This window comes from Panthera leo, chromosome C1, assembly GCF_018350215.1.
Source record: "Panthera leo isolate Ple1 chromosome C1, P.leo_Ple1_pat1.1, whole genome shotgun sequence".
NCBI classification, from domain to species: domain Eukaryota; kingdom Metazoa; phylum Chordata; class Mammalia; order Carnivora; family Felidae; genus Panthera; species Panthera leo.
The window spans coordinates 219,554,220-219,580,100 of NC_056686.1; the positions used below are offsets into that span (position 1 = coordinate 219,554,220).

General features: G+C 60.6%; 1 protein-coding gene across 5 annotated transcripts in view; it reads right to left on the reverse strand.

Annotated features, from left to right (window-relative positions):
* The window catches only part of KIF1A (kinesin family member 1A), a 95,764-nt gene that overhangs the window by 54,944 nt on the left and 14,939 nt on the right, over positions 1 to 25,881 (reverse strand). For 3 of the 5 annotated variants that reach the window (XM_042950809.1, XM_042950808.1, XM_042950813.1), the window contains exons 2-10: positions 16,245 to 16,411; positions 7,910 to 7,986; positions 7,094 to 7,273; positions 6,252 to 6,317; positions 5,594 to 5,772; positions 4,443 to 4,554; positions 3,104 to 3,181; positions 2,337 to 2,402; positions 1,796 to 1,813 (exon numbers count right to left, since the gene is read on the reverse strand). In XM_042950809.1, the coding sequence (XP_042806743.1) occupies positions 1,796 to 1,813; positions 2,337 to 2,402; positions 3,104 to 3,181; positions 4,443 to 4,554; positions 5,594 to 5,772; positions 6,252 to 6,317; positions 7,094 to 7,273; positions 7,910 to 7,986; positions 16,245 to 16,350 (882 nt within the window). In that variant the 5' untranslated portion in view covers positions 16,351 to 16,411. Of the gene's footprint in view, positions 1 to 1,527; positions 1,648 to 1,795; positions 1,814 to 2,336; positions 2,403 to 3,103; positions 3,182 to 4,442; positions 4,555 to 5,593; positions 5,773 to 6,251; positions 6,318 to 7,093; positions 7,274 to 7,909; positions 7,987 to 8,965; positions 9,112 to 16,244; positions 16,412 to 25,881 lie in introns of those variants that run through there. The other 2 variants (XM_042950810.1, XM_042950812.1) reach the window with 2 other exon arrangements.

Genomic DNA, 25,881 nt, shown 5'->3' on the forward strand with positions numbered 1-25,881 from the left:
GTTTCCTCACGTTTCCTCACGGGGTTCCTCACACGGTTCCTCACACGGTTCCTCACACGGTTCCTCCCGCGGTTCTTCACACGGTTCTTCCTGCGGTTCCTCACGTGGTTCCTCACGGTTCCTCATGGTTCCTCCCACAGTTCCTCACGGTTCCTCCTGCAGTTCTTCACACGTTTCCTCACGGGGTTCCTCCCACGGTTCCTCACGCGGTTCCTCACGCGGTTCCTCACACGGTTCCTCTCGTGGTTCCTCCCGCAGTTCCTCACGCGGTTCCTCCCGCGGTTCCTCACACGGTTCCTCTCGTGGTTCCTCCCGCAGTTCCTCACACGGTTCCTCATGCGGTTCCTCACAGTTCCTCCCGCGGTTCTTCACACGGTTCTTCCCGCGGTTCCTCACACAGTTCCTCCCACGGTTCTTCACATGGTTCCTCACGGTTCCTCACGGTTCCTCCTGCCGTTCCTCACATGTTTCCTCACGTTTCCTCACGGGGTTCCTCACACGGTTCCTCACACAGTTCCTCCCACGGTTTCTCACATGGTTCCTCCCATGGTTCCTCACGGTTCCTCCTGCGGTTCCTCCCGCAGTTCCTCACGGTTCCTCCCACGGTTCTTCACGCGGTTCCTCCCGCGGTTCCTCCCACGGTTCCTCACGCGGTTCCTCCCGCGGTTCCTCCCACGGTTCCTCACGCGGTTCCTCACGCGGTTCCTCCCGCGGTTCCTCAGTTCCTCACGCGATCTTCACGTGGTTCCTCACAGTTTCCACACATTTCCTCAGTTTCCTCGCACAGATATCTGTCCACGTAGCTCCCACACCGTTCTACACAGCTCTTCACACGGTCCACACGTTTGCTCGTCGTTCTGCGTGCGGCTTCACACGCGTTCTCCCACCGTTACAGTTACACGTTCCCACACGATTTCAATTCCCTCCGCTCCCTGCCACGGTCCGTCACACGGTTGGTGCCACAGTGCCGTGCTCGTTCCTCACGCTTCCTCGCACGGCTCCTCACACAGTCCTGCACACGGTGTCGCACAGCTGCCACCCAGTTGCTCACGATCCCCTCGGAAGTGCCATCCTTGCCCCGCCCACCTCACGCACCTCCTCTCGCAGTTCCTCGCACGGTGCACCCTTCCGCACACGCTTCCCTTATAGTTCCTCGCACAGTCGTCCACACAGTTCCCCACAAACGTTCACACCGTCTCCGCGGTTAGTTCCTCTCAGATCCTCGCTTAGTGCCTCCCACGTGTCCTCGCGCGGTTCCCCCCACACAGTTCGTCGCACGCCGCCTCTCACTCCCTCACACGATTCCTCGTGCTTCCTCACGTCTCCTCACGCACAATTCCTACACAAGCCACCATTTTCCCACTTTAGCACCTCACACCGGGCTCTCCGGCTCCAGGGCCGGCTCCTCCCCGCCCCTCAGGTCTCAGCCTTACAACTACGTGTAAAGCTTCCTCGGCCACCCCGACTAAGGGCCATCTCACTCGCGCGTCCCTCTCACGGCCCATCTTTTTCCTCCACGAGACGTACACCGACTCGTAATTATTTTTTTCCGCGTCCACGTCTCTACGCCTACGTCCCCCATTGTGCCGTGGCCCCGGAAGGCTTGCGTCGTCCCGGCGCAGCGCCCGGCTCAGCGCCGGCTCGATGTGTCTGCCTGTGGGGTGCGCAAATGAAGGAGCGCTCTCACGACCGAGACCTTCACAGGAGGACCGGAGCCGAAGGAGCTCCTTGCTTCCAGCCCCCACCCTGCCCTGGAGGAAGATTCCTCCCCCTGGAACCGAAGAAAGCGGCTTACCTTGTTGGGCCCAGAGTCCTGGAAAAGAAAAGACAGAGTCTGAGGACCTGGGGCGAGCCTGGGGACGCGAGGTGTGTGGGGAGGAGACTGCTGGCAGGCTCCAGAGGACAAAGGAGCAGGAGAGGCCTGAGCACGTGCCAGGGGTCCATCCCTCCTCACCTGGCCCCTGCTGGCCACCCGGGTCCCGACGGGCCGAACGACAGCGCGACCTCTCGGGTTCCTTCACCCCTAACAACCTCAGGAGGGCAGGGCCTCGTAAGATTCGTCCTTCTCTGAACAAAGGCCGGGGTGTCTCGAGTGGCCAATACCGGTAGGGAAACTGAGGTTCCAGGGAGTAACAGGGATCACGACCCCATCTGCAGCCTAGCGACACACACCCCTCACACCTTCGGGCTTTCCCTTGAACCTCGGGCTCCTTGCCAGAGACAGGGCCCGCGGCAGGTATGACAGGCCCCCGGCATCCTCCACAGAAGGCAGGACAGGGCGCCACCTCCGCAATCCGTGCCATCAGCCTAGTTCCAGAAACCCAAAGCTGGCTCACCATTTCCGCCAGAGCAGAGATGACCTTCCCCAGCGTGGTCAAGGACTTGTTGATGTTGGCTCCCTCCTGTGTGCAGAGAGGACAGGAAGCCTCATGAACCTCGTGCTCCAGCGTGATCCCACGGGGCCTGACCCGCGTGACGTTGGTCTGAGGCCACCAAGCCCTGACCGTTAATCCCGGGGCTCCTTGGAGCACGGGAGGCTCTGGCGAGAAGCTGCTCAGAGGCCCACCCTGGCCAAGGGGGTGCGGCGCGCCCAGTGGTTGTCCTAGTCCCCCAGGGAGTCCTTAGAACACCTCACACGAGCCCCGCTGGTACAATTTCCAGGGCCCCCTCCCGTCCCCCAGGTAGCGGCGGGCGCCAAAGGGAGGCTGAAAATGAAAAGTCTCCTCCCCGACACCAAGGACCGCTTTGACCAGAGACTGTCCGCCTCGCAGCCTGGGTTCTGGCGGGAAAGCGCACACACGGGTGGCCGGGGTCCCGTGAGGGCCCGCACGGGGCCCAGCCTTCCCGCCAGGGCCTCCGTCCTCGTTGACCACTAAGCCAGCGTGCTGGGCGCGGCCCTCTGGCTGCCGGCCTCCTCCCACGCCCTCACCCTCGCCCCCTGCCCTCCCTGCCCGGGCTCGCCCCGGGTGGCGGTGCTCCCCAAGAGGGGCCCTCCCGCCCGGCCCGCCCTGGAGCAGGCCAGGCTTGGAAGACGGGACCTGCCGGACGAGCGAGGCGTGGAGCGGCCCGCCGCCGTCCACAGGCATGGTGGCCTGGCCCCTACCTTGAGCCGCGTGCCCTTGGCTCCCGTGGAGTCGGCCCGCTCACTCCCCGCCAGGTCCACCAGGCTGATTTTGCTCACCTGAAACGGCACGTGTCGAATGCGGGAGACGCTCGAGGCCGCTAGGGGGCGCCCTGCCCCCTCCGAGGCCTGAGGCGCACGCTTGAGGGGCCGTGGCCAAGCCCTGCCTCGGGGGTCCGCCGGTCTCAGACCCCGCGGTTTCCCTCTATTCGCAGCGCACCGGAGGCTCTGCCTGGGGTTCAAAGCCCACCTCCCCAAGAGGCTGCGCGCCCCTCACCCCTAACACTCGCGATGCTGCGGAGACGCCGCCCTCGGTGTGCGGGGCTCTCCACGTGCTCGCACGGAACCCCCACAGAGCTCCCCAGATGTGTCCTGCCCCCCTTTTCCACAGATGGGCTCATCACCCGCGGTGGGATCCGAACCCGGCTCTGGCTCCGTTCTCTCTGCCCGCCCAGACCCTGCCGGGCCATCTCTGGGAGGATGGCACCAGGCTGAGAGGACCCTGGCGCGATCGGCGACGAAGTGTGGCAAACTTCCCCGGGACATGCGGACCCTGGGGGGCTGCCCGCTGCCCGAGAGAGCACTGCCCACCAGGCGGCGGCCGAGGCGCCCCGGGGAGGAGGGCTGGACAGTGGGTCAGGGGAGGCGACACAGAGAAAACCTGACCCCAAGGGACAGGGCCACCGATGGGCAGGAAGAGGCTCTGAGCCTGCCCTGCGGCCCCTTCTGGGGCATGGAGACCACGTGTCCAGATAAAGGTCCCAGGGGACCGTGCTCCTACCCGGGTTCCCTGAGGACGCCAAGGCGCGTGGGAAAGGCATCCGGAGCCAGGGGCGGTGGGCGGGGTGGTGCTCAGACCACAGCCTCTCCTTTGTGCTTGTGGATGCCGGGGCCCCCCGCTCTCCTGCCAGTCGGCCGGGGCCCACGGTCACCGTCGTGACAGGCACTCACTCCACCCACGGCCCTCTGCTTCCAAGGGCCACCGGTGTCCTCAGCGGTGCGGCCGTGGGGACACCCTTCCTCAGCCCCCACGGTCTCCACCAAACCCACCCGGCAGGAGGCAGACCCCGGGTCCACGGCCCCTCCACCGTCAGTCCCTTCTACGCCCAGACGGTGCCAAATACCGAGACGAGGTGGCCCCGCAGGCCGGCCATCTTCTCGGAGGCCCACGCTAAGCAGGGGGTGGTGAGGGCCTGGCGCCCAGGGTGAGGACGCTGTCCGAGCCTCACAGGCCGGTGGTTCCCTGGCCTCCTCGTCCCGCCTGATGGGAGTGACCCGTGCCCCCGCCCAAACGGCCCGCCTCTGCCAAGGCCACGCTCACCTTCTCTGTGGTGATGTTGGTCTCCGCGTCGTGGCGCTTCTGGGTGAAGATGATGTTGAAGACAGCGTGGGAGCGGCTGCTGGTCTCATTCATGTTTGTGGCCGCCACGGTCCTGGGGGAACGGAAGCCACACGTGGTTACCTGTCGTCCTATGGTCGGGCAGGAGAGTCGCCGACGGTGCTAGCCGGCTGGACCAGGTCACGGGGCATCGGCTCTCCCAGGGCTCCCGGGGCTGCCCTACCCAGCCTGGTGGTGACTGCGTGTCCCGTCACAGTGCGAACAGGGCCCACGCCCTCCCGGCCACCAGCTCCAGCCTGGTACTCGGGTGCTGTGACAGGGGTCAGCAGAGCCCAGGAGCACTCACGAAACAGGAAGGGGGCCCTGTCGGGCCAAGATGTGGAAAGGCCCCGCCCAGGAGGGAAAGGAGGCGCCCACCTTCTGTCCCTTCGGTCCCCGTCTGGACAGGGCCGGCAGCAGGCCCCTGGGGGCAGAGCCCAAGGCAACACGAGGGGAGCTGCAGGGCTGGTCCCAGGGCTGCCGACCTGCCGGGACCTCAGGACGTGTCCCTGGTGGGGATTCGCTGTCTGACAGCCCACAGAAGGGACAGGCCTCACCAGAACCCTGCTCCTGCGGGGCTCTGACCCACGTGAGGTCGTTCACCGTGGGGGTGTCCCTGGGCGGCAGAGAAGGCAACTGTTTCCATGAGCAGCCGGGCAGACCCCCCCGGGGCAGTGCCGCCAGTGCCGTGGCCAGCAGTGCCTTATGGCTGACCCTGCCCCCAGGCCTCTACCTACGCCCCCTGCAGAGCGGGCAGAACCGGGCCTCACAGCCTCCTGACCACTGGGCCCAACGGGGCAGCTGCCCACAGGGAAGGACCCCTGGGAGACTCACAGATGATGCCAGTCCCCCCCAGGAGGAGCAGCCCCTGTGGAGGTGACAGGGTGGGGGTCTGGAGGCCCCTCCCAGGCTGGCCCTTCAATGGCCTCAGGCCCACGGGGTCCACCCTCCACAGGGGTGCTGGACAGACCCCACGGGGAAACCGACGGGTGCCCCAGGAGCAGACCTTCCTCAGGGAGACTCACAATGGCGGTGGGGGGGGGGGGCGGTGTTTAGGGTAGAGAACTGGGGGAGGGCGAGCCCCCGGCGTGCACCTGGCCTTGTTCCCTGAGTCCATGAGGTCCTGGATGTCATTGTAGGAGGTGACGGCCAGCTTGGAGAGGTCCTCCACATACGGCCCCATCAGCGGGTGCTCGCGCACGCGCAGGTTGCCCTTGTTCTTGGGATTCAGGAGGTCACGGACGCGTTCACAATAAATCTCCATGTAGCTGACCTGCAGGGCGGAGATGTACCATCAGGGCCCCCCAAGGTGGGGGCGCAGGGCCGTTACCAGGGACTCTTGGGATAGGGGTGTGGGGGCCACCTGCTGGCAGGGGGAGGCATGTGCGAGTGCAGGGGTCAGGTGAGTGCAGTGAGTGCACAGGGAAGTCGGCCCACCTCCTGCTGGTCCCCCCCACCTGCGCTCATCCTGGGGCTCGTCCGACGTGGACACACCGCGGCCATGGCAGAGCCAGGTCCCGCGGCTCTGAGACATCTGTCCCTGCCCCTGGTCCGGAGCAACTACTTAGTGAGACTTGCTGAGCAGAGGACCGCCCCTCGCTCCCGTGCCCGGTGTGGGTGTCACATGCACGAGGGAGGGACGAGCCAACGGCACAGACCAGTGGTGGGGACTTGCTTTAAAGCAGAAAAGCACCGCTGTCCACGCCCGAGCCCCCCGCTGTGCTGGAAGAATGGACGCTCGGGGAGCCCTACCTCCACGGAGTAGGACATGTTGTCATTGGTCGTGTCGTTGATGCGGGAGAACAGGTCTTCACAGAGCTATAGGGCCGAGAACACACCGTTAGGTTATGGGGACAATGGGACTGTTCCTGGAGCCCTGCCCCCGGGGTGCTGTGGGCAGCCTGAGCCCAGGCCAGACGCCGCTGTCTGGGCCCCTCTTGCTAATAACAGTCCACCTCAAAGGCACTGAAAAGGCCTGCAGCCAAAGAGCGGCTGTCTTCTGCTTAAGTCATGGAGTCCCCACGGACCATCTGTGATCCATTCCTACGCTCTTCGTGCCGTCCTTGTCTCCACCGGGTGGGCTGGGGTCCCCCGTGCTACAGGCTACCCGGTGTTCTCTCCTGCCCTGACCAGGTCAAGCGCTGACCAGCTCAGATCCAGAAGCCTGCCCGGGGTCCCAGCAGCTCAGGGCCCCTGAGTCATCCATGTCTCAGGCTGCAGTTAACCAAAGGCCACCCCTTGTCCCCGGCGTCTCTCCCTGTCCGCCGCCAGCCTCCACAGCTCCCGGGGGAAGGGTCAGCGTGACAATGACTCTCCCGACTGCCCTGTCTTACGGATGTGACCCGGGGGGCACGGCCAGGGCTCTGCCCCTCAGCACCCCCCACCGCAGGGCCTGGGGCTCCAGCCTCTTCAGAGCAGGTCCACCCCACGCCGCCCCTCCTGCCCTGCCCTCCCGCCTCGCAGTGTCCCCCCCCTCCTGGCCCCCTTCTCTCCGAGGCTGCTCCCCTGGGGCGCCCTGCCCGGCCCTTCCCCGCTGGGCTCCTGCAGCCCTGCCCGTGCTGCCCTCCCCCGGCCTCCCGCCCCAGCCCGCGTGCCTGCGGGATGATGCCCTGCTGGTCCTTCTCCTGCTTGCCCATCATGGTGTAGGACTTGCCGGCCCCGGTCTGCCCGTAGGCGAAGATGCACACGTTGTAGCCCTCGAAGGCGTGCTGCAGCATCTCCTCGCCTATGTCCCGGTACACCTGCTTCTGTGACGCGTACTTGATGTCCTCCGGCTGCAAGACAACAGGGAGCGAGGCTGTAGGAGGCCGGGTGCGCCCGAGGCTCAGCCCGCTGCGTTCTCCGAGCACCTGCCTCGCAGCCCGAGGCCTCCCCCTGGGGAGGGACGCCCGCCCCGCGCCCCGGCGCTCAGACGCCCCGGAGAGGGGACCTAATCCTGCCTGGCGGGGCGCAGCTTCCTGAGGGAGGGGTTGGGAGGGGCTGGCGGGGCGGAAGGGCGTCTCAGCAGAGGGAACTGCCTGTGTGAAGGCTCCGAGGCAGGAGCATGGGACATAAGGCTCAAAATCAAGGCTGGGTTGGCAGCCTTGGGAATGAGGAGCGGTGGGGCTGGAGGCCCTGGGAGCCCACAGATCGGTTACGGCGGCCGGATGCTCTCCCAACAGAGGATTATTTAGGCAGGTCCGGGGCGTTACCATAACCATGCCTGTCACTGCTCGGGGTGACCTTTCAAGCACACGGGGACTTGAGGAGGTAGGCCCCTCCCCCCGGGCAGGTGCTGCTGGCCCCTTCCCCTGTCCCACCCTCATGTCCCAGGTCAGGAGCTCAGAGAGGTTAAGGGACTGGTTAAGGCCCACACAGCAAGCATCCACACGACTGCGGCCCACCCCCCTGGATCCCAGCCCTGGGCTTACCGAGGTGTGTGACCAGTAGGAATAGTCGAAGCTGAAGCTTTTGGGTGTCTCCTTGGGCTGTTTGGGGTTAATGATGGCTGCGGAGGGGGCGGGGGGGAACAGGCGTGGCAGTTAATGCTGTGCCGGGGGAGAGACGACCAGGATGTGGTCCATACCCACCAGAGAGGTACCCAGGGCAGGGAGGTGGGGTCCTCGGTGGCCTCTGGCCCCAGACAAGCCCCCCCCCCCAGTGGGATGGGGCCAGGGCTCCGATTCCAGGCAGACAAGCCACGTCTGCCCCCTTCCTCTGTCGGGTGGAGCCTGCAGCCCACCCCCACCGCTCGGTCCAGCCTCCCTCGCCGCCCACCCCTCTGGGTCTTACACATCCGCTCCGCGTACACGTGCCCTGGAAGCAGCCAGAAGGCCGGGCAGGCTGGGCAGCCCGGCACGGTCGTGCTCTGCTTCCTCCGGGCCCTGTCGTTCCCATGTGGCTCCCGTGTGCTGTGTGCGGCCCTGGCTGTCCCCGCTGGGGCAACCCAACACAGCCTCCACCGCCTGCTCCTCCCGGCCTGTGCCTGCAGGCTCCCTCCAGGCTCGCGCTCACGGGCCCCCGGGTGCCGTCCTGTGCGCGCCCCGCCCCCGCAGCGGGCTGCACCCCGGGCTGACCAGAGGCAGCCCTGGGAACGAGGCCACGAATGCGTGCTGGTGCCGTCACACACCAGCCGGTGCCTGCCACGCGTCCCAGCGGCCCCCGACCCAAGCCTGCTCTGCCCCCATTGCCCCAGGCCTGCAAGAGGTGACTGCTCTGTGGCCAGGCAGGAGGGACTGAGGCCTCCACCCCCATTGAGCCACCCCGCCCGCTGCCTACCGGAGCACCATCTGAACCTTTGAGGTCTGCGTTGACCTTGACGGAGGACTCTGGGGCCGGGGGTCTGTGCGGGCAGGCCCCCGGGGCCACTTGCTCTGGCTGACGGGCCTGCTCCCAGCACGGGCATCCCCTGAAGCCCTGTCCCCAGGGCTGACTTGGCTTTGGGACCCAGACCCCAGGTTTGAGGAGTTCTGGGAGATAACCAGCACCTTGGGGAAGTTAGCAGGAAGGAGCAGGTGACCGACCACCCCAGCGCTGTCCTCGGGGCCTCGAGGGGGTCACATCCCTGCTGCCTCCAGGAGCAAGGCCAAGGAGAGCAGGCTGTCCTGCTGTCCACTCCTGCTGGGACCTGGGGACACAGCCACCGGAACCCCGAGCACAGATAATGCCAGTGCCGTGGAAACAACAATCACGCCACCCCCCCCAGGCAAAGTCCGGGCTAGGCCTCCCATGGCTCACGCGGCAGGGGCCCGGTCCCCTCTGCTCCTCACCTCCCTGCCTTGCAGGCCTGGCCCCCCTACCCTGCTCCCGAAACAGGCCCTGATCCCTATCCCGGGTCCTTGGACAGGCCCGCTCCCCAACCCTGCTCCCTGGGCAGACCCCGGCCCACCTGGCACACCGTCCCCGCCGCCCACCCCCTGCGTGCCCAGACACAGCCGATTTCGCCGGAGAAACAGCTTCCTTTGCCAGGGTCTCAAGTTTCTCCTTGTCTGGGATTGAGGAGGGAGGAGGGAGGGGGGTCCTCGGGGGCTCGCCAAGCCGGGGACGGGCTCCCACCAAGCCTGGGGGGGCTGGGGCCCCTCCAATGAGCACACAGTCCTGGGAGAGCCGCCCGGGGTGCACGCCTGCAAGGGACAGACATGTGGGGGGGGGGGGGCAGCTGGAACGGGGAAGGGACGGCCGGGAGGAAGCGGCGGAACGGAAGCCGTTCGTCTCCGTCTCAATGTCCCTGCGACCTCAGGCCCCGCGAGCCAGCGTGTGCTGCTTGGGCCCCTTCCAGGCAAACACTGAAGACTTTTGCGAGCCTGCTGTCAGACCGTTGCAGCTCGAAACTAGCCGAGGGGAGAGTATTTATACCACGTGAGTCAGGCGACAAGTGTGTGTGGGAGAGTGTGAGCGTGTAAGCGTGCGAGCGTGTAAGCGCGTGGGGGGGTGTGCAAGTGTGCGTGTGTGAGCGCGTGTGAGACGGCGTGTGAGAGTGTAGTGAGAGTGTGTGTGAGCGTGAGAGCGCATGTGCACAAGCGAGCTGGCTTACCAGCAGCCCACTGCCTCAAACGTGCAGGATTTAGGAGGCGGCCACCCTCATGGAGCGGGACCTCGGCGGGGCCTCGGGGAACAGTGAGTCCCACACCCAGCCGCTGGCATTCCTCGCGCACGGCACAGCCCCCTCCTCACCTTCTCCCGACAGACAAGGAGGCTCCGTGGCCATCTGATCTGGTTCACAGCCCCTGTGCCCTGGCCAGCCCTGCTGCACCCCGGCCAGCCCCCCTGCACCCCGGCCAGCCCCTGCACCCCGGCCAGCCCCCTGCACCCGGCCAGCCCTGCTGCCCCCAGCCAGCCCCCTGCACCCCGGTCAACCCTGCTGCACCCGGCCAGCCCTACTGCACCCGGCCAGCCCCCCTGCACCCCGGCCAACCCCCTGCACCCCGGCCAGCCCCCTGCACCCGGCCAGCCTTGCTGCCCCGGCCAGCCCCCTGCACCCCGGCCAACCCCCTGCACCCTGGCCAGCCCCCTGCACCCGGCCAGCCCTGCTGCCCCAGCCAGCCCCCTGCACCCGGCCAGCCCTGCTGCCCCAGCCAGCCCCCTGCACCCCGGCCAACCCCTTGCACCCCGGCCAGCCCCCTGCACCCGGCCAGCCCTGCTGCCCCAGCCAGCCCCCTGCACCCCGGCCAACCCTGCTGCACCCGGCCAGCCCCCTGCACCCGGCCAGCCCTGCTGCCCCAGCCAGCCCCCTGCACCCCGGCCAACCCCCTGCACCCCAGCCAGCCCCCTGCACCCGGCCAGCCCTGCTGCCCCAGCCAGCCCCCTGCACCCCGGCCAACCCCCTGCACCCTGGCCAGCCCTGCTGCCCCAGCCAGCCCCCTGCACCCCGGCCAACCCTGCTGCACCCGGCCAGCCCTACTGCACCCCAGCCAACCCCCTGCACCCCGGCCAGCCCTGCTGCCCCAGCCAGCCCCCTGCACCCCGGCCAACCCCCTGCACCCCGGCCAGCCCTGCTGCACCCCGGCCAACCCTGCTGCACCCGGCCAGCCCTGCTGCACTCGGCCATCCCCCTGCACCCTGGACAACCCCCTGCATCCCAGCCAGCCCCCTGCACCCTGGCTAGCCCCTCTGCACCCCATCACTGTGCCCTCTTGATTCTGCAAGGCACAGCCCTCATCCACGTGTGCAAGGTCCGCCTCCCTGCTGGAACATCACCCCTGAGGGTGGTAAGAGCCTCTGTCCTGCCCCCCTAGGGCTCCGTGGGGAGAGTACTTGTTACTTGTTCCATGTAAATCGGCCAGCAGGTAGGTGAGTGTGTATGTGCGTGTGTGACAGAGAGAGAGAGAGAGAGAGAAAGAGAGAGAGAGAGGACACATGCCTGGAAGCTCATGCCCAGCACACGCTTGCTGACAACATGAAGGGGCCCCCTGTCCACTTTCCTGCATGGCCACACGTGATGACAGGCCCTCACAGAGCCTCGGTTTCCCCATCTGTGCCTCGGAAACGGTCCTCATCCCCGTGAGGACAGCAAACAAGGTCACCACTGTGACCCTGTGAGCGGAACGGCCGTGGTGACCCTATCGGGTGGCAGACATCCCGGGGAGAAGGCAGCTGTCCCAGGGCTCCTCCCTGACACCGCATCGGCCGTTCCTCCCATGAACAGGCCTGCAGCAGCACCACTGCCTCCTCAGCCACTGCCGAGTTCCCTTTGGTGGCCTTCTGTTCCCAGTTTCACTCTATTTGGAGCCAAGAACATTCTAGAACAGTGATGGCAAATAGGGGCTGACTTAGATGAATTAGGTGTTTGCAACACCTGGGTCTGTGCACAGGGCTGCTGGTTGACAAAGGCCTTTGGGAGAAAGACCACTATGAGCAGAGGAAAAGGGTCCGGAATATTCCAGCGGACCATCCAGAATGGCGGTGCATTGCCTGATGCCCACCAGGACCAGCTCGCCAGCATCCAGGAGGAGGGCTGGAGGCGGGAAGGTCAGGCTGGGTGTGGGCCTGTGGGGCCTGGCAGGGCTGGGGGCAGGCCCTGGATGATCAGCCCTGCCATGGCCTCCTGCTCCAGAGGCAGTGTCCTGGGTGAACAGCGTCCTCCCCAAATTCACATCTACCTGGAACCCCAGAAAGTGACCTTTGGAAAAAAGGTCTTGGCAGGTGTAATTAGTTAGGATGAGATCATGCAGATTAGGGTGGGCCGTACATTCAGTGACCGGGGTCCTTATAAGAAGGGAAAGCACAGACAGACAAGCAGACACGTAGGGAAAAGGCCACGTGAGGACGGAGGCAAGCCCAGGCCCGCTGGCAGCCCCCACAGGCAGGAGACAGGCCAGGAACGGATGCTCGCAGAGCCTCAGAGGAAGCCAGCCCCATGGACAGCCTGATCTCACACTTCTGGTTTCTGGGAAAATAATTTCCATCCCAGCTTATTTTTCCTGGGAAAATGAATTTTCCCACTGGTGCAGAGGGTCCAGGAATGAAGGCCAGTCTGAAATGGACACAAGAGACGCTGAGATCCAGGCCCAGCCTCGCTTCGGGGCCCCAGGGGTACGGGGGCAGGGGTGGGGGGGCCCCCAATCCTGAGGGTTCCTCTGTATAGCCGGCACTCAGAGAGAAGAGAGCAAACCCTTCCAGAAGTTTCAGTCTGTTCTTATGTAAAGCGGGGATGTGGGGGTACTCACAGGACCTCTGTACCCCTGAGTAACCTACACCAGACCTGCCACGTAGGCACAGAAGCATACGCTGCGTACGATTTGGTTGGCTCACAAAATTACTAGTTTTGGAACGTTCCAGTGAACGGTATTGTTCATCCAGGCAGTGAGCATGGGACGACAAATTAAGTTCACCTCTAAATGCTTCTAATCTGCGCCTCACGATGGAGGTTCAAGGGGTACGTTTAGGGACATGGCATCTCCTGTGCACACCTAGTCTTGAGGTTCAAGAAATATGTCACATCCCTGACACTCACGGCCTGGCACTGGATGCCGTTGGGCAAATCCACTTATGGAGCCCACCCGGTGTATCACTGGGGAGAGTGGCTCCCCGCTCAACACTTCTCTGCTGGCCCTCGAGGCCTCGCACAGCCTTACCCGGCGGAGCGTCGTCCCCACCCTTTCTCGTAGGCCCCACAGACACTGGCAAGGTGGCCGCCCAAACCCCGCCTCCGTGGGTGTCCACCCACCTGCGCAGCTCTGCCCCGGGGCGGCCAGGAATAAAGCCCGTCCTGCCCTCTGACCCCGCTCCTCAGACACGCTCTTCTGTGCTAAGGGCTGGAGGGCACTCTCCTTGCCTCTGGGTTTCCTCAGCCTTCACCCCCGCTTCTGACCTGGCTTCTAGCACTTTCTATCAGTACCATCACTGCTTTGTTTTCTCTGAAAATGAAAATAGCTTCCAGGGGCGCCTGGGTGGCTCAGTCGGTTAAGCATCCGACTTCGGCTCAGGGCATGATCTCGCAGTCCATGAGTTCGAGCCCCGCGTCAGGCTCTGTGCTAACAGCTCAGAGGCTGGAGCCTGTTTCGGATTCTGTGTCTCCCTCTCTCTCTGACCCTCCCCCGTTCATGCTGTCTCTCCCTGTCTCGAAAATAAATAAATGTTAAAAAAAAAATAGAAAATAGCTTCCAAAGCAAGTGTCCTGATTATCCATTCTTCTGACACTCCTCTCCCTCCCTGTCTGTCTCTTCATCTCTGTCTCTCTCTCTGTCTCTCAGCCAGAGGTAGGTCAGAGTTTTCACCCCCCACGGCCCATCATCTCCTCCAGCCATTTGCTTCCGTGACACCCATCCCATCCTGTCCTAGACCACTCCCAAGTTCCAGGGGACACAGGGGTCCGACTCTGATGTTTTGTTCTTTCTGTTTATTCTGCAGGTTCTTACAGGGTTTGGTTGCCTGTGAACCAAGACCCTCAGCTACTGTCTAAGGTGGTGACTGTGCTGGTCAGGCCTGGCCCAGGTGTGAGCAGGGACCCCATAGTCATTCCCGCAGTCCTGGGTCATCAAACACTGACATGACAGACCCTGTCAGCTCCTTGGGCCGGTGTCCACTGCCCACCCAGGGCCAGAGCCCCTACCAGAGGTCGCAGTTCCCACCTGGGGTCACCGTTCTCACCCAAGAGGTCACCTTCCCACCCCGGGTCACAGTTCCCACCAGGGGCCACAGCTCTCACCCAAGAGATCACAGTTCCCACCCAAGAGGTCACCTTCCCACCCTGGGTCACGGTTCCCACCAGGGGTCACGGTTCTCACCAGGGGTCACAGGTCCCACCAGGGGTCACGGTTCCCACCAGGGGTCACGGTTCCCACCAGGGGTCGTGGTTCCCACCCAGGGGTCCCAGTTCTTGTACAGCTCTTGGCTTCCCACCTCTAAGGTGAGAGTCACCCTCCTGAGCACCTTCTCTGGCCGCTAGGAAAGCAGGCCCCTGGACCGACCCTCAGCTCACGCTGGGGAGACGCCGGACAGGCAGCCAGCCTCTGGGGACGATGACTCAGAGATGCATTCTCTAGGTCAGGGGGTCCCGGAGACCGGCCCCCGCTGCCTGTGGTGTCCCCTGCCCCCCAGGCATCAGCGCCCTCCGCATTTCCACGTTCTCTCCCCATGTGTCCCGGACCACTTCCCCAGTAAACCCTTCCGAATCCTCCCGTCAGGGTCTGCTTCCAGGGACCAAGCGGAGGCGACTCGGTTCCTGAAAGCCACGACAAAACCCGGGGGCCTCCACAACCTGCCCACACGGACGAAGGGACGTAGGGCGCCACCTCCCGGCCCTTCCCCCTCCCACGGAGCCTAAAGGGGCCCAGAACATTCCCAGAGACTCCCCAGTCCTCACGCCCTCCACACGCCCTCCCCTCGGCCAGCCCCTCCCTCCAACCTGGTGGCTAACAGGCGGGGTAGGGTTACGTGGGGGTGCAGGGCACCCGAGGACGGGCGAGGCCTCCATCCACCCCGCGACCTGAGGACGAGGCGCGGAGTGAGCAGCTGGCGTCGAGCACACAGGACAGCTTGTACCCCCAGAGCCTGCGGGTGACAGCTGCAGTAGCCGCTTGAGGGACCCCGGGGGCAAAGCGCCTGGCTGAGCCCTGAATTCTCGTCGTACGTCAGCAGTTGTGGGGACAGGCTATCAATCAGCGGGAGATATCACCAAACACGGCTGCAGTTTCCACGGGACCCTAGACAAGCCCCGCTAACCCACGGGTGGGAAGCAAGGGGTGGGGGGCCTTCCGGGCGGCTGGGGGGGGGGGTCTGGCAATGCTCTGCTCAGGCTGTGAGACCTCCAGGCTACGCGCTGTGCTTTGCCTGCATGCGTCTGCACGCGTGCTGCCACTCAGCATGAAAGTTCAAAGCAAAAGAGCAAAGGACAGGCTCAGAGAGAGTGCTCCCCGGACTCGGAGTGAGTGCTCCCCTGGGCTTGGAGTGAGTGCTCCCCTGGACTCCAGCAGCCTGCGTGTGCCCTAAAGAAACCCTTCGGGGCACATCTGAGCGTGAAACCATCATCTTATCTCTTACTGTCCACGTGTTGACTGCAGGCCTCCTACTTCTCAGGCAGTTTTGAGGCGACTCACAGTCACAAGGCCAAAGGACAGACAGAAATAAAAGAACGTGTCAATGGAGGGCAGCTGAAACAAGGTGAGAAACCAGTAACCTCGCGTACTGGGTTGGAAAGTGTGCCCCCAAATTCACGTTCACCCTGAGCCCTAGAACATGACCTTATTTGGAAACAGGGCTGTTGAAGATGTAATTAGTCGTTACCATGAGATCAGACTGGATTAGGGTGGGTCCTAAATCCAGTGATCAGCGGGGTTTTGTCTTGGTCTGGCTTTTAGTTAAAATATAGTGTGAAACCGGTTTCGGGAACAGAAATTCAGTGATTCGTCACTCACGTGGGATACCCAGTGCTCATCCCAACAAGTGTCCTCCTTAATGCCCATCCCCCGCCCACCTCCCAGGCGATCTGTGCTCTCACGTGACGGTCACCTGAAGATGCCAGCTACAGGCCCAGACGGCCAGACCAGCAGAAGCCGCCTCCTCTAGGACCTCAGAGGCAGCACGGCCCTGTCAGTGCCTTGATCTCCGACACTGGCCTTCAGAACCGGGAGAGGACACGTCTCTGTCACTTTAGCCTTCCCGCCCCGCTGGTGATTTGCCACTGCTGCCCCCAGGGAGCCAACACACCAGGTGGACAAGGAGGGAGGTGGGGGCCAGGGCGGCTGCTGTGTCTGGCGGGGGAGGCCCAGGACCCTTGGCCCTGAGCGCCCAGCAGCCGACGACAACGCCGTCACGACCCATACTCACTGGTGGTGCTTCCAGACATCTGGATGATGCACTTGGAGTCTCGGCTCATCTCCCTGGAATTGAAGGGGCGGACACGCACCGCCACCTTCACCGAGGCCCCGGCCATCTCTCCGGCCTTTGTTGGTCACCCTCAGCAGCGCTGGGAGCCCTGGCGAGGGCGGAGACACCTTGGGAGAAAGGGAGACACGGATTAGAAGCGATATCCAAAAGGCAGAACAGTATTTCCAGTTGGGGACTGGACCTTCTCCCTTCCGAAATCCCCCTAAGTGGTCCCTGCGTGTGGTGCCACACCACAGGGGCCAGGAACCGGAGAGGGCGGCCACAGACGCGAAACACCACACATTTTAGACAAGAAAGCAGACAGGATGAGTGGAGCCTGGCTTAGCGAGCCTGGGAAATCCAGAGCCCAACAAGAAACAAGCCAATTCACGCCGCGGGACCTGGAAAGACTCTAGGTACCTCCGAAGGCTCGCGTCTGGGTGGGATCAAAGGCGGGTGTTTGTGGAAAATCAACATTAAACCTGTTATGGGTTGACTTACGTCCCGTCAAAATTCCTGCGTTGAAGTCCTAAACCCCAGGACCTCAGAACGTGACCTTATCTGGAGACGGGGCCCTTGCAGATGTTACTGGTTAAGATGAGGTCACACTGGAGTCGGATGAGCCCCCACCCAATACAGAGTCCTTCTAAAAAGACACAGAGACACAAGGAGAGTGCCATGTGGAGACAAAGGCAGAGATCGGGGCGATGCCTCCACAAGCTAAGGAACGGCAAAGGTGACAGCAAACGCCAGGAGCCAGAAAGCCCGGAACAGTCTCCCTGACGGCCTCAGTAGGAACCAGCCCTGTTCACACCTGATCTCGGGTTTCCGGCCTCCGGACCGGGAGACAATATGCCTCTGTTCTCTGAGCCACCAGTCTGTGGAACTTTGTTACAGCAGCTCGGGCAGGCCGGTGAGGACCCCTAGCCCCCCACCCTCCCCCTGCGGACATCCAGGACCCTGCCTTCCACCACCACCGGGCAGGAGGTCAGAGGCCCTGCCCAGCCCGGGGCGCCCGAGGGCCGGACGAGGGCAGGTGCGGAGCGCCCACTGCAGAGGGGCTGAACGAAGGCCACGGAAATGCCGGGCGGCGGGAACCCCGTGCAGGGCTCTCGTCTGGGGAAAGCAGCCAGGACCATACCCTCTAGCAAGAAACAGAGGCTAAAACAACCAGACAATGAACACAACAGCAAGAGACAGTGCAGGGAACAGAAAGAAAGTATTTTCTTAATGCCTTGTAATTAATGTTCTCAGAAAGGAAAGCTACCAGGTCCACGAGTGAGGGGAGGACACTATTCGTAAGAGGACCATTTAACGAATAAGACAGTTCTTAGAAATGAAAACAGAAACTTTAAAAGTTGGAATTACCAATTTTCCATGAAAGGGGACGGACAGAATTTGAGGGTCAGTGAAAAGCAGCCACTGAAGAGATAATTCAAGCAAACCTCCCCGGACTGCCGGTCCCGTCTCCGAATTCAAAGGGCCTACCCTCCCTGCCGGCCGTAAAACGTCACACACCAGGCAAATCGTGAAATTTCAGAACTTCAGGGTTAAAGGGAAGATTCCATAAGCTTCCAGAGGCACAACAGACCACAGAGGATGGAGAATCAGAGCGGTATCTGTATCTCCTCGGCCACACGGTGATGAAGAGACGCTTCCAAACTGCCGAGGAGAGGCGTCCTGCCACCTCCAGTTCTAAACGCAGCCGAACCGCCAGTCGAGTGCGAGGAGAACGAAGACCCGGAAGACTGTGGAACATGCCGGGATCTGTGCTCCGGCAAGTGCGGGGGTGAACAGGGAACGTGAGGAAGACGCGGGTCCAGGCCCAGGGGATGGCGCAGGGGGTCCCACGAGGACACTGGGGCTGCCTCAGGGGGACACCCCTGATGGGAGGGGACATCAGTGACGCCAGCGGGAGGGAGGCTAGGTCCGAGGCCAGGGAGAAGTGGCCGTCAGAGTGTCACAGGGTTTGACGAGAGCAGAGGAGGCACGTGCGGAGCAGAGAAGGGTCCTTACTGGTCCTACCGCTGCAAACACAAAGTTCTAACTCAGGAACCGCACAGGAAATGCGGCAGGAAGACGGGGACGGAGTTGTCGGGCCGGGGGGGTCTCTGCTGGAGCGATGCTACGGGACAGCTGAACCTCCAGAGTAGCTAAGCCCAGGGGCGCCTGGGGGGCTCCGTCGGTTAAGCCCCCGACTTCAGCTCAGGTCGTGATCTCACGGTTTTGGGGTTCGCGCCCCGCGTCGGGCTCTGTGCTGACAGCGCAGAGACTGCTTGGGATTCTCTTTCTCTCTCCTTCTCTCTCTGTCCCTCCCACACTCACACACTCTCTCGCGCTCAAAATAAATCAACATTAAAGGCAAAAAAACAGATTAGCTAAATCCAGAAACCAAAGAAGTGGCCACCTGAGCGGACTTGAGAGACAGGGGAGCACACACCAGAGCCGGGAGCCGGGGGGAGGGGGGGGGGCAAGCAGGGCCGTCCCTCTGTCCCTCTGTCCCTCCCGAGGAGCCTCAGCCCCGCTGCCTCGGGTGCCACGTCCACATGTGCTTGGTGAGAAGTTTAGGAACCAACCAAAGGACGACAAGCAAGAGTGACATGGTTGCTGGAGCCCCGGCGCCACCAGGCCTGCTCTGTGACAACCTCGGCGAGTGCGAGGCCGCCCTTCACGTCCCTTGGGAGGTCAGCCTCACGCTCACGCCAAGGAAGCGGCTCCCCGAGGATGCAGGCCCGGGCTGGGCTCCCGCCAGCTGGACACGACAGTGTCTGGGCGCTGGAAGCCCACAGGCCAGGGGCGGGCGAACAGTCTTTGCGGCAAGACCCGGGCGAGACGGGACAGGAGGAAGGAGGCCTAGGACGGGGCCGCAGGGGGAGCAGGCCTGTGCTTGTTGGGGGGCACATGACACCTCATCGTCCCCTGCGGGAGGCGGCCCCTGCGCATCCCCCTGCCCACCCTGCGTGCCCAGACTGAGGCTCCTGGAGGGAGCCCCGGAAGCGGGGCGGGCGCGGGTGGGCAGGACTCACGGCGGAGCACGGGCCGCCAGCCCTCCCTCCAGGCCTCGATGCCAGCGAGGCGCCGGTGAGCTTCCTCCAGATATCGGATTGTGCTCGACTCCCCGCGTGCCAAGGTCAGGGCAGGGGGGCAGAGAAAGAAGCCGCCTGGGGGACCCCGGGGAGGCCGGGGGCGGGGTGGGGGGAGGCACGCACAGGGGTGCGGGGACTGGCACAAGGGGACGATCCCATGATGCCGGGGCACACGGAGCCCCAAACCCCACCCGGTGGGGGGGAAGGGGTGAATATTCACAGGAATCACAAAGGTACAGAAAAATCTTGTTTTCCCTAAAGCCACAGCTGCCAAAGACCAGGTGACTCACCGGCAAGCCTCCCAAGGCAGAGACAGGGGCCTGTGGAGACACACGCGTCCCCTCACGGCCAGTGGGCCCAGGGAAGCTTCCAGGGGGTCCCGGGAACAGAACCACCTTCAAGCATCTGTTTCCACAGAAAATGCTGCCAACCGGGTCTCTGAGGTGCTGTCTCTTGAGTGCCCCCAGCCACGGTCTCCCAGCCACAGTCCCCCAGCCCCGGACGCCAGGACAAGGCAGGGCCCGAATGAAGAGGGTCGGGCAGCCACAGGCAGCACCAGAAATAGAGCCCCGGTGCCCTCAGACTCTCGCTCCTGAGCCCTGGCCTCGCCCATCTGGCCAGGGACCCGGTGGCACGCGGGCAGCGGGCACAGCCGTCGTGAGACACAGATGCTCTTTGAGCGGGAGCGTGACCCTTAGGCAGTCTGGGCCTTCAAGGCATCGAGAAGGGTCGTCAAGGTGTGCTTCAAAATCGAACAGGGTTCCAGAGTCTCCTACCACACCCTACACCCTGGGGTTCTCGCTGGCAGCCGCAACCACGAGTATGGCCTCCACACTAGCAGGGAAGGAAATGATTCGCCCGAGAGCAGATCGAAAGGACGGGGCTGGCAGCCCTCGGCAACGAGACAGGGGTCTGCGTGTCGGCGTCATGGGCCACTGTGCACGGCTCGTGCCGAAGGCGCCCGGGGTATTCCCGAAGCCACATCGACGTCCGTTGATGAGGAGCAAATTGCGTCATAGACGATTAGGGGCAAAGCAGGGACCGGAGGACCCGGTCCAGGTCCTGCCTTTATCTCCGCCGTGTGACTTAACCCCTGGGCCTCGGTTTACCCACCTGTGAAATGACAGGCTGAGGTGGGTGGCCCCCAAAGTGAGTCGGAGTCTCGGGTGCCGGGCCCCTGAGGAAAGCTGGCAGAAAACTCCCTGCGGAACTCTGCTGCCGCCGTGGCCACGGTGAAAGGCCGTCCCCACAGGGCGCTGCCGGGGCTGCCGGCCTGAGGCTGCGGCAGGCCACCGCAGGGGGGGCTGGGGGCCCGAGGGACGGGCCCCTGGGAACACAGAGCGGGACAAGCTCGGGGCAGAGAGCCGGTGTTTACAGGAACGGCCAGAAGCGCCGGGAAACAACTCAGCCTCACCCGAAGAGGCGCTCGGGGCTTCAGCCGTCTGAAATGAACTCACATGCCCGTTTAGCTGCGAACCCCCCGTCACTGGAGGCATCCAAGTAGAGCAAGGGCTCGGGGACAGGTCTTCAGACTCGCCCACACTGAGGCTCCACGAAATCCGCCCTCCTGGAAGGGGCACCTCCTGCCTCACCCTCCTCACCTGCGACTCCCACCCTCAGGAGAATCTGCCCCGAAGACCCCTTTCCAGCAAGGACCCGACCCCCGCCCGTGAGGACCTCTGGGGACCCAGGACCAAGAGCAGAGGGGGCCTGCGGTGTGTCCCGGGGCCTCTCGGGGGGCCTCTCAGTGCAGGTGGAGGGGAGCCCCCCGGGGGTGGGGATCGGTGCAGGTTTCAGGCGATAAACTCCCAGGCCCTCTCAGGGCCAGGGCCTCGGCCCCCCCGAACTCCCCGGAACACGGAGCGGAACCCATCCCCTCAAGCAGCCTCAGCTCTTCCACAGGGAGAGCAGGAAGCCCAGGGCAGCCGACCGCGGAGGGCCAGCAAGCGCAGGACGCGAGCGGGAGCCCAGGCGGATGGGGAGGAGCAGGGGGTCTGGGCTCGCCCCGCCACACCCCGGCGCCCCTTACAGCCGCAGCGCTTGTCCACACAGCCCGAGCGCTCCCAATAATTTCCCCTTCCTCCCTCCGCGAGTGACCACCTAGGCGGGGACTGGAGGGACGTGCCTCCCTGACAACCTGCTTCCTCATGCTGGAAAATCTCTGTGCCCTTGAAACGGGGAAAAGTCTTAGGACATTCCAGCCGGGGTGGGAAGAGCGAGACCAAGGTCACGAATTCCTGGGGAGAATGTAAATTGGAACGACATTTCTAGCATTTACCAGCGTGCCTTGTGCCCTAAAAAAGGAGGCTGGGGCGCCTGGGTGGCTCAGTCAGTGAAGCGTCCGACTCCTGAGTCGGCTCAGGTCATGATCTCGAGGTCTGTGGGTTTGAGCCCCATCGGGCTCCGCGCTGACAGTGCTTGGGACTCTGTGTCCCCCTCTGTCTCTCAAAATAAATAAATAAACATTAAAAAAGAGGCTATATGTGTAGAGTAAGTAATGTTCAGCACCGAAATAGGAAATCATTAGGAATGAGGAAAATATTTATGAGAGCAGATGTTCAATTCAATATTGCAAAATTTTCAGCTCTCCCCAAATTTAGCTACATTATTTCAGTCCGATTCCAATAAGCAAAATACTCCAACAGGATTTTCAGTGGCATTTAGCGACAGTTCGAAAGACCGCTGTGGAAAATAAGGACAAAGGGCACATCCTACCAGGTATCAGACTTGCTGTAAAGCTACAAGTTGCGAAGTCCAGTAATGACACAGGCACAGAGATCAACAGAAAAGACTAAGCCTGACCAAAGACAGACGATAAAACAGCATTTCAGGTAACGGGGTGAGGCTGGTATTGGAACGATTGGCTCCCCCATATTAAAAAATAGAGCTAAAGGGGCGCCTGGGGGCTCAGTCGGTTGAGCGTCTGACTTCGGCCCAGGTCACAATCTCACCCTTCCCGAGTTCGAGCCCCGCGCCGGGCTCTGTGCTGACAGCTGGGAGCCTGGAGCCTGCTTCAGATTCTGTGTCTCCCTCTCTCTCCCCCTCCCCCATTCATGCTCGGTCTCTCTTACTCAAAAATAAATATTTTTAAAAATTAAAAAAGAGAGCAAGAACTTTGCTTTTGAAAGCATTGCAAGAACGAAGACCACGCTTATGGCTCTGGGGTAGAGACCGTGCCTCAGCACGAAGCCCGGAAAGCAGAGCAGGCAGCAGAATGGCCGTCAGCACAGCAGCGCCCCTCCCACCATGCCCAGCTAGAGAAGGTGGGTAAAATCTCACAATCTGTTGGAAGGAATCAAAGAGCTACTGAAACCATGCAGGCGAGGAGGCCAAGATTCCAGAGATGGGGGGCTGCCAGGGCAGGAGACAACATTCCAGCACTCCGCAGCACTGTCTCCTTAAATGCATTTGCATTCTGGGCACAGGGCAAGAGGCTGGCAATCTGGAGTCTTCCCAGGCAGAGGGCCGTTGCCGAGGGATGGAGAAACCCGCTGAGCTTTTGGTCAAAAGCAGCACACTTGAGAGACCAAAATCCCAGAAGAAAGAAGGAGTGGGGAACTTCACTTGGCCAGTTCAAGCCTTAAGACGTGTGCCGAACTCTGAGGGTATGAGGGGTGGAGTTTAAAATCTCAAGCAGAAAGCTTCTAAAAATCCACCAGGAGTCTTTTGCGGTCTCAGGTGTTAAGGAGACAGGGATTAGCATTCAGGATCCTCTTGGTGATCACACGACGGCCTGGTTTGAAAGCCCGGGGAAGCACACAGTCTAAAGGGAGGGCGGAACCACAGGGAGGATTAACCTTATGCAAACTGCAAGGCTTCCCTGACTCCGCTTAGTCTCCGCCTGAATCAGGGATGACCGCCTACTCTGCCCGTCTGGAAGGAAAGGAGCAAACCATCCAGAGCCTCTACAGTGTTTTAACAGGCAAGGTCTGACAATACATCCAAAGTCATAGGATGTGAGAAAAGACAGGACTATAGGATTCAAAACAAATTGGGGGGAAAAAAAGAAACATATCTACACATGATCCAGATCTAGGAGTTATCAAACAAGGACTTTAAAATGACCACAACTTATATATTCAAAATAAAGAGAAAAGTACGGAGAAATTAAATGGAAAAAAAAATGAAGAATTTTGCAAGAAGACTTGAAGCGATAACAAAGAATTTCTCATGGGAATTCTAGAACTGAAAACACAATAACTGACATTAAGAGGTCAAGAGATTAGACACAGCTGAAGGCAGTGTTCATGAACTGGAGGACAGGCCAGCAGAAATTACAGAACAGAGGAAAAAATGAATGGAAAATACAGAAAGTAGAGTCAGAGTAATATAGGACACAGTGAAGCAGCCTAACATGCATGTGATTGGAATCTAAAAGGAGAAGAAATAGGAGAGAATCAATACTTAAAAAGATAATGATTAATTGTCTAAAATTGCTGAAGCTGGGGTGCCTGGGTGGCTCACTCAGTTAAACACCTGACTATTGATTTTGGCTCAGGTCATGATCTCATGGTTCATAAATTCGAGCCCCACATTGGGCTCTGTCCTGATGCCACAAAGCCAGCTTGGGACTCTCTTTCTCCATTTCTCTCTGCCTCTCCTCCCACCTCTCAAAACAAAAACTTTAAAAAATATTTTAGGGGCGCCTGGGTGGCTCAGTCGGTTAAGCATCCGACTTCGGCTCAGGTCATGATCTCGTGGATTGTGAGTTCAAGCCCCGCGTCGGGCTCTGTGCTGACAGCTCCAAGCTTGGAGCCTGCTTCAGATTCTGTGTCTCCTCTCTCTGCCCCTCCCCAACTTGTGCTCTGTCTCTCTATGTCTCTCAAAAAATAAATAAATGTAAAAGTTAAAAAAATATTTTAAAAAATACAAATAAATTGCTGAAGCAAGGGGCGCCCCGGTGGCTCAGTCGGTTGAGCATCTAACTCTTGATTTTGGCTCAGGTCATGATCTCACAGTTTGTGAGATCAAGCCTTGAATCGGACTCTGTGCTGACAGCATGGAGCCTGCTTAGGATTCTCTCTTTCTCTCTCTCTCTCTCTCTCTCTCTGCCCCTCCCCTACTCACACACACACACACACTCTCAAAATAAATAAATAAATAAATAAATAAATAAATAAATAAATAAACAGTTTAAATACATATGTATGTACATACATACACACAATTGCTGAAACAGATCAACCCATAGATTCAAGCAGCCTTGCAAAGGCCAAGCAGGATAAACACAAAGAAATCTACATGAAGGTGCATCATAATAAAACTGCTGAGTACCAACGATGAAGAATCCTAAAAACAGCCAGGAAAAAAAAAAGAGACACATAACCTCTAAAGGGACGAAAACAAGCCTGACAACTGACTTCTCCGCACCAATGACAGAAGCCACGAGACAGGGCTCAGGCGTCAGCATTATCAGGTAAGCGGAAAAGCAACAATTTATATTAGACTCTCAAGTATACGTGTTTCAACTGCTAAGGAAATCATCAAAAGAGCAGAAAAAGAAACAATTTAGCAGCAAGAAAAAAAAACAGAAAAAAATGTAAATCTTTTTGTTAATCCAATAGAAGGAAACTAAGGAGGAAACATAGAAGAACAACAACAAAAGTTAGGCCAAATGGAAAATGAAGATTTAAGACTGCAGACAAAAGCCCCATTAGTATAGACTAAATTTGTATGAGGTAAACACTCCCAGTAAAATGTAATTGTCGAAACAGATCTTTAAAGACTCTATGTTGTTGCCAAGAGACACCTTAAATAAAAAGACACAGAGAGGTTGAAAATAAAACAATAAAATTTTTTGGTTTGCTTGTTCCGTCAGCTACTGAGAAGGAAAAATATATATCGCACACATTCTTTTAAAGTGCATGCAACACGTACTAAAATTAGCCATATGCTAGTCATAAATCAAACTCTAACAAATTTCAATTTAAAATTAAAATCAAGGGGCCCCTGGGTGGCTCAGTTAAGCATCCTGTTAAGCGTAACTGGGTGGACGGATAAGCTTCCGACTTCGACTCAGGTCATGATCTCACGGTCCATGGGTTCGAGCCCCGCGTCGGGCTCTGTGCCGACAGCCCGGAGCCTGGAGCCTGCTTTGGATTCTGTGTCTCCCTCTCTCTCTGCCCCTCCCCGGCTTGTGCCCTCTCTGTCTCTCTCTCTCAAATATAAATAAACATTAAGAAAATAAATAAGTAAATAAACAAATAAATAAATAAAATTATACTCATAAGGTGCATAAAACGGAACAAAACAAAACAACTTACAACATCCCCCAACTGCTTGGACATGAAGCAGTACAATTCTAAATAACCCATGGGACAAACAAACAAACAAAACTCATCAGATATGAGAAACTATTTTGAACCGAACAACAGTGAGGATACAGCATATGAAAACTGTGGGATGCGGCTGAACCACAAGCCTGGGGTGGGGGGGGTTCACCCCGTCCCGGGGGGTGGGGGGCGCTTCACACGGTTCCCAGGCAGGTTCAGACCCCGGCGGCCCTCAGGGAG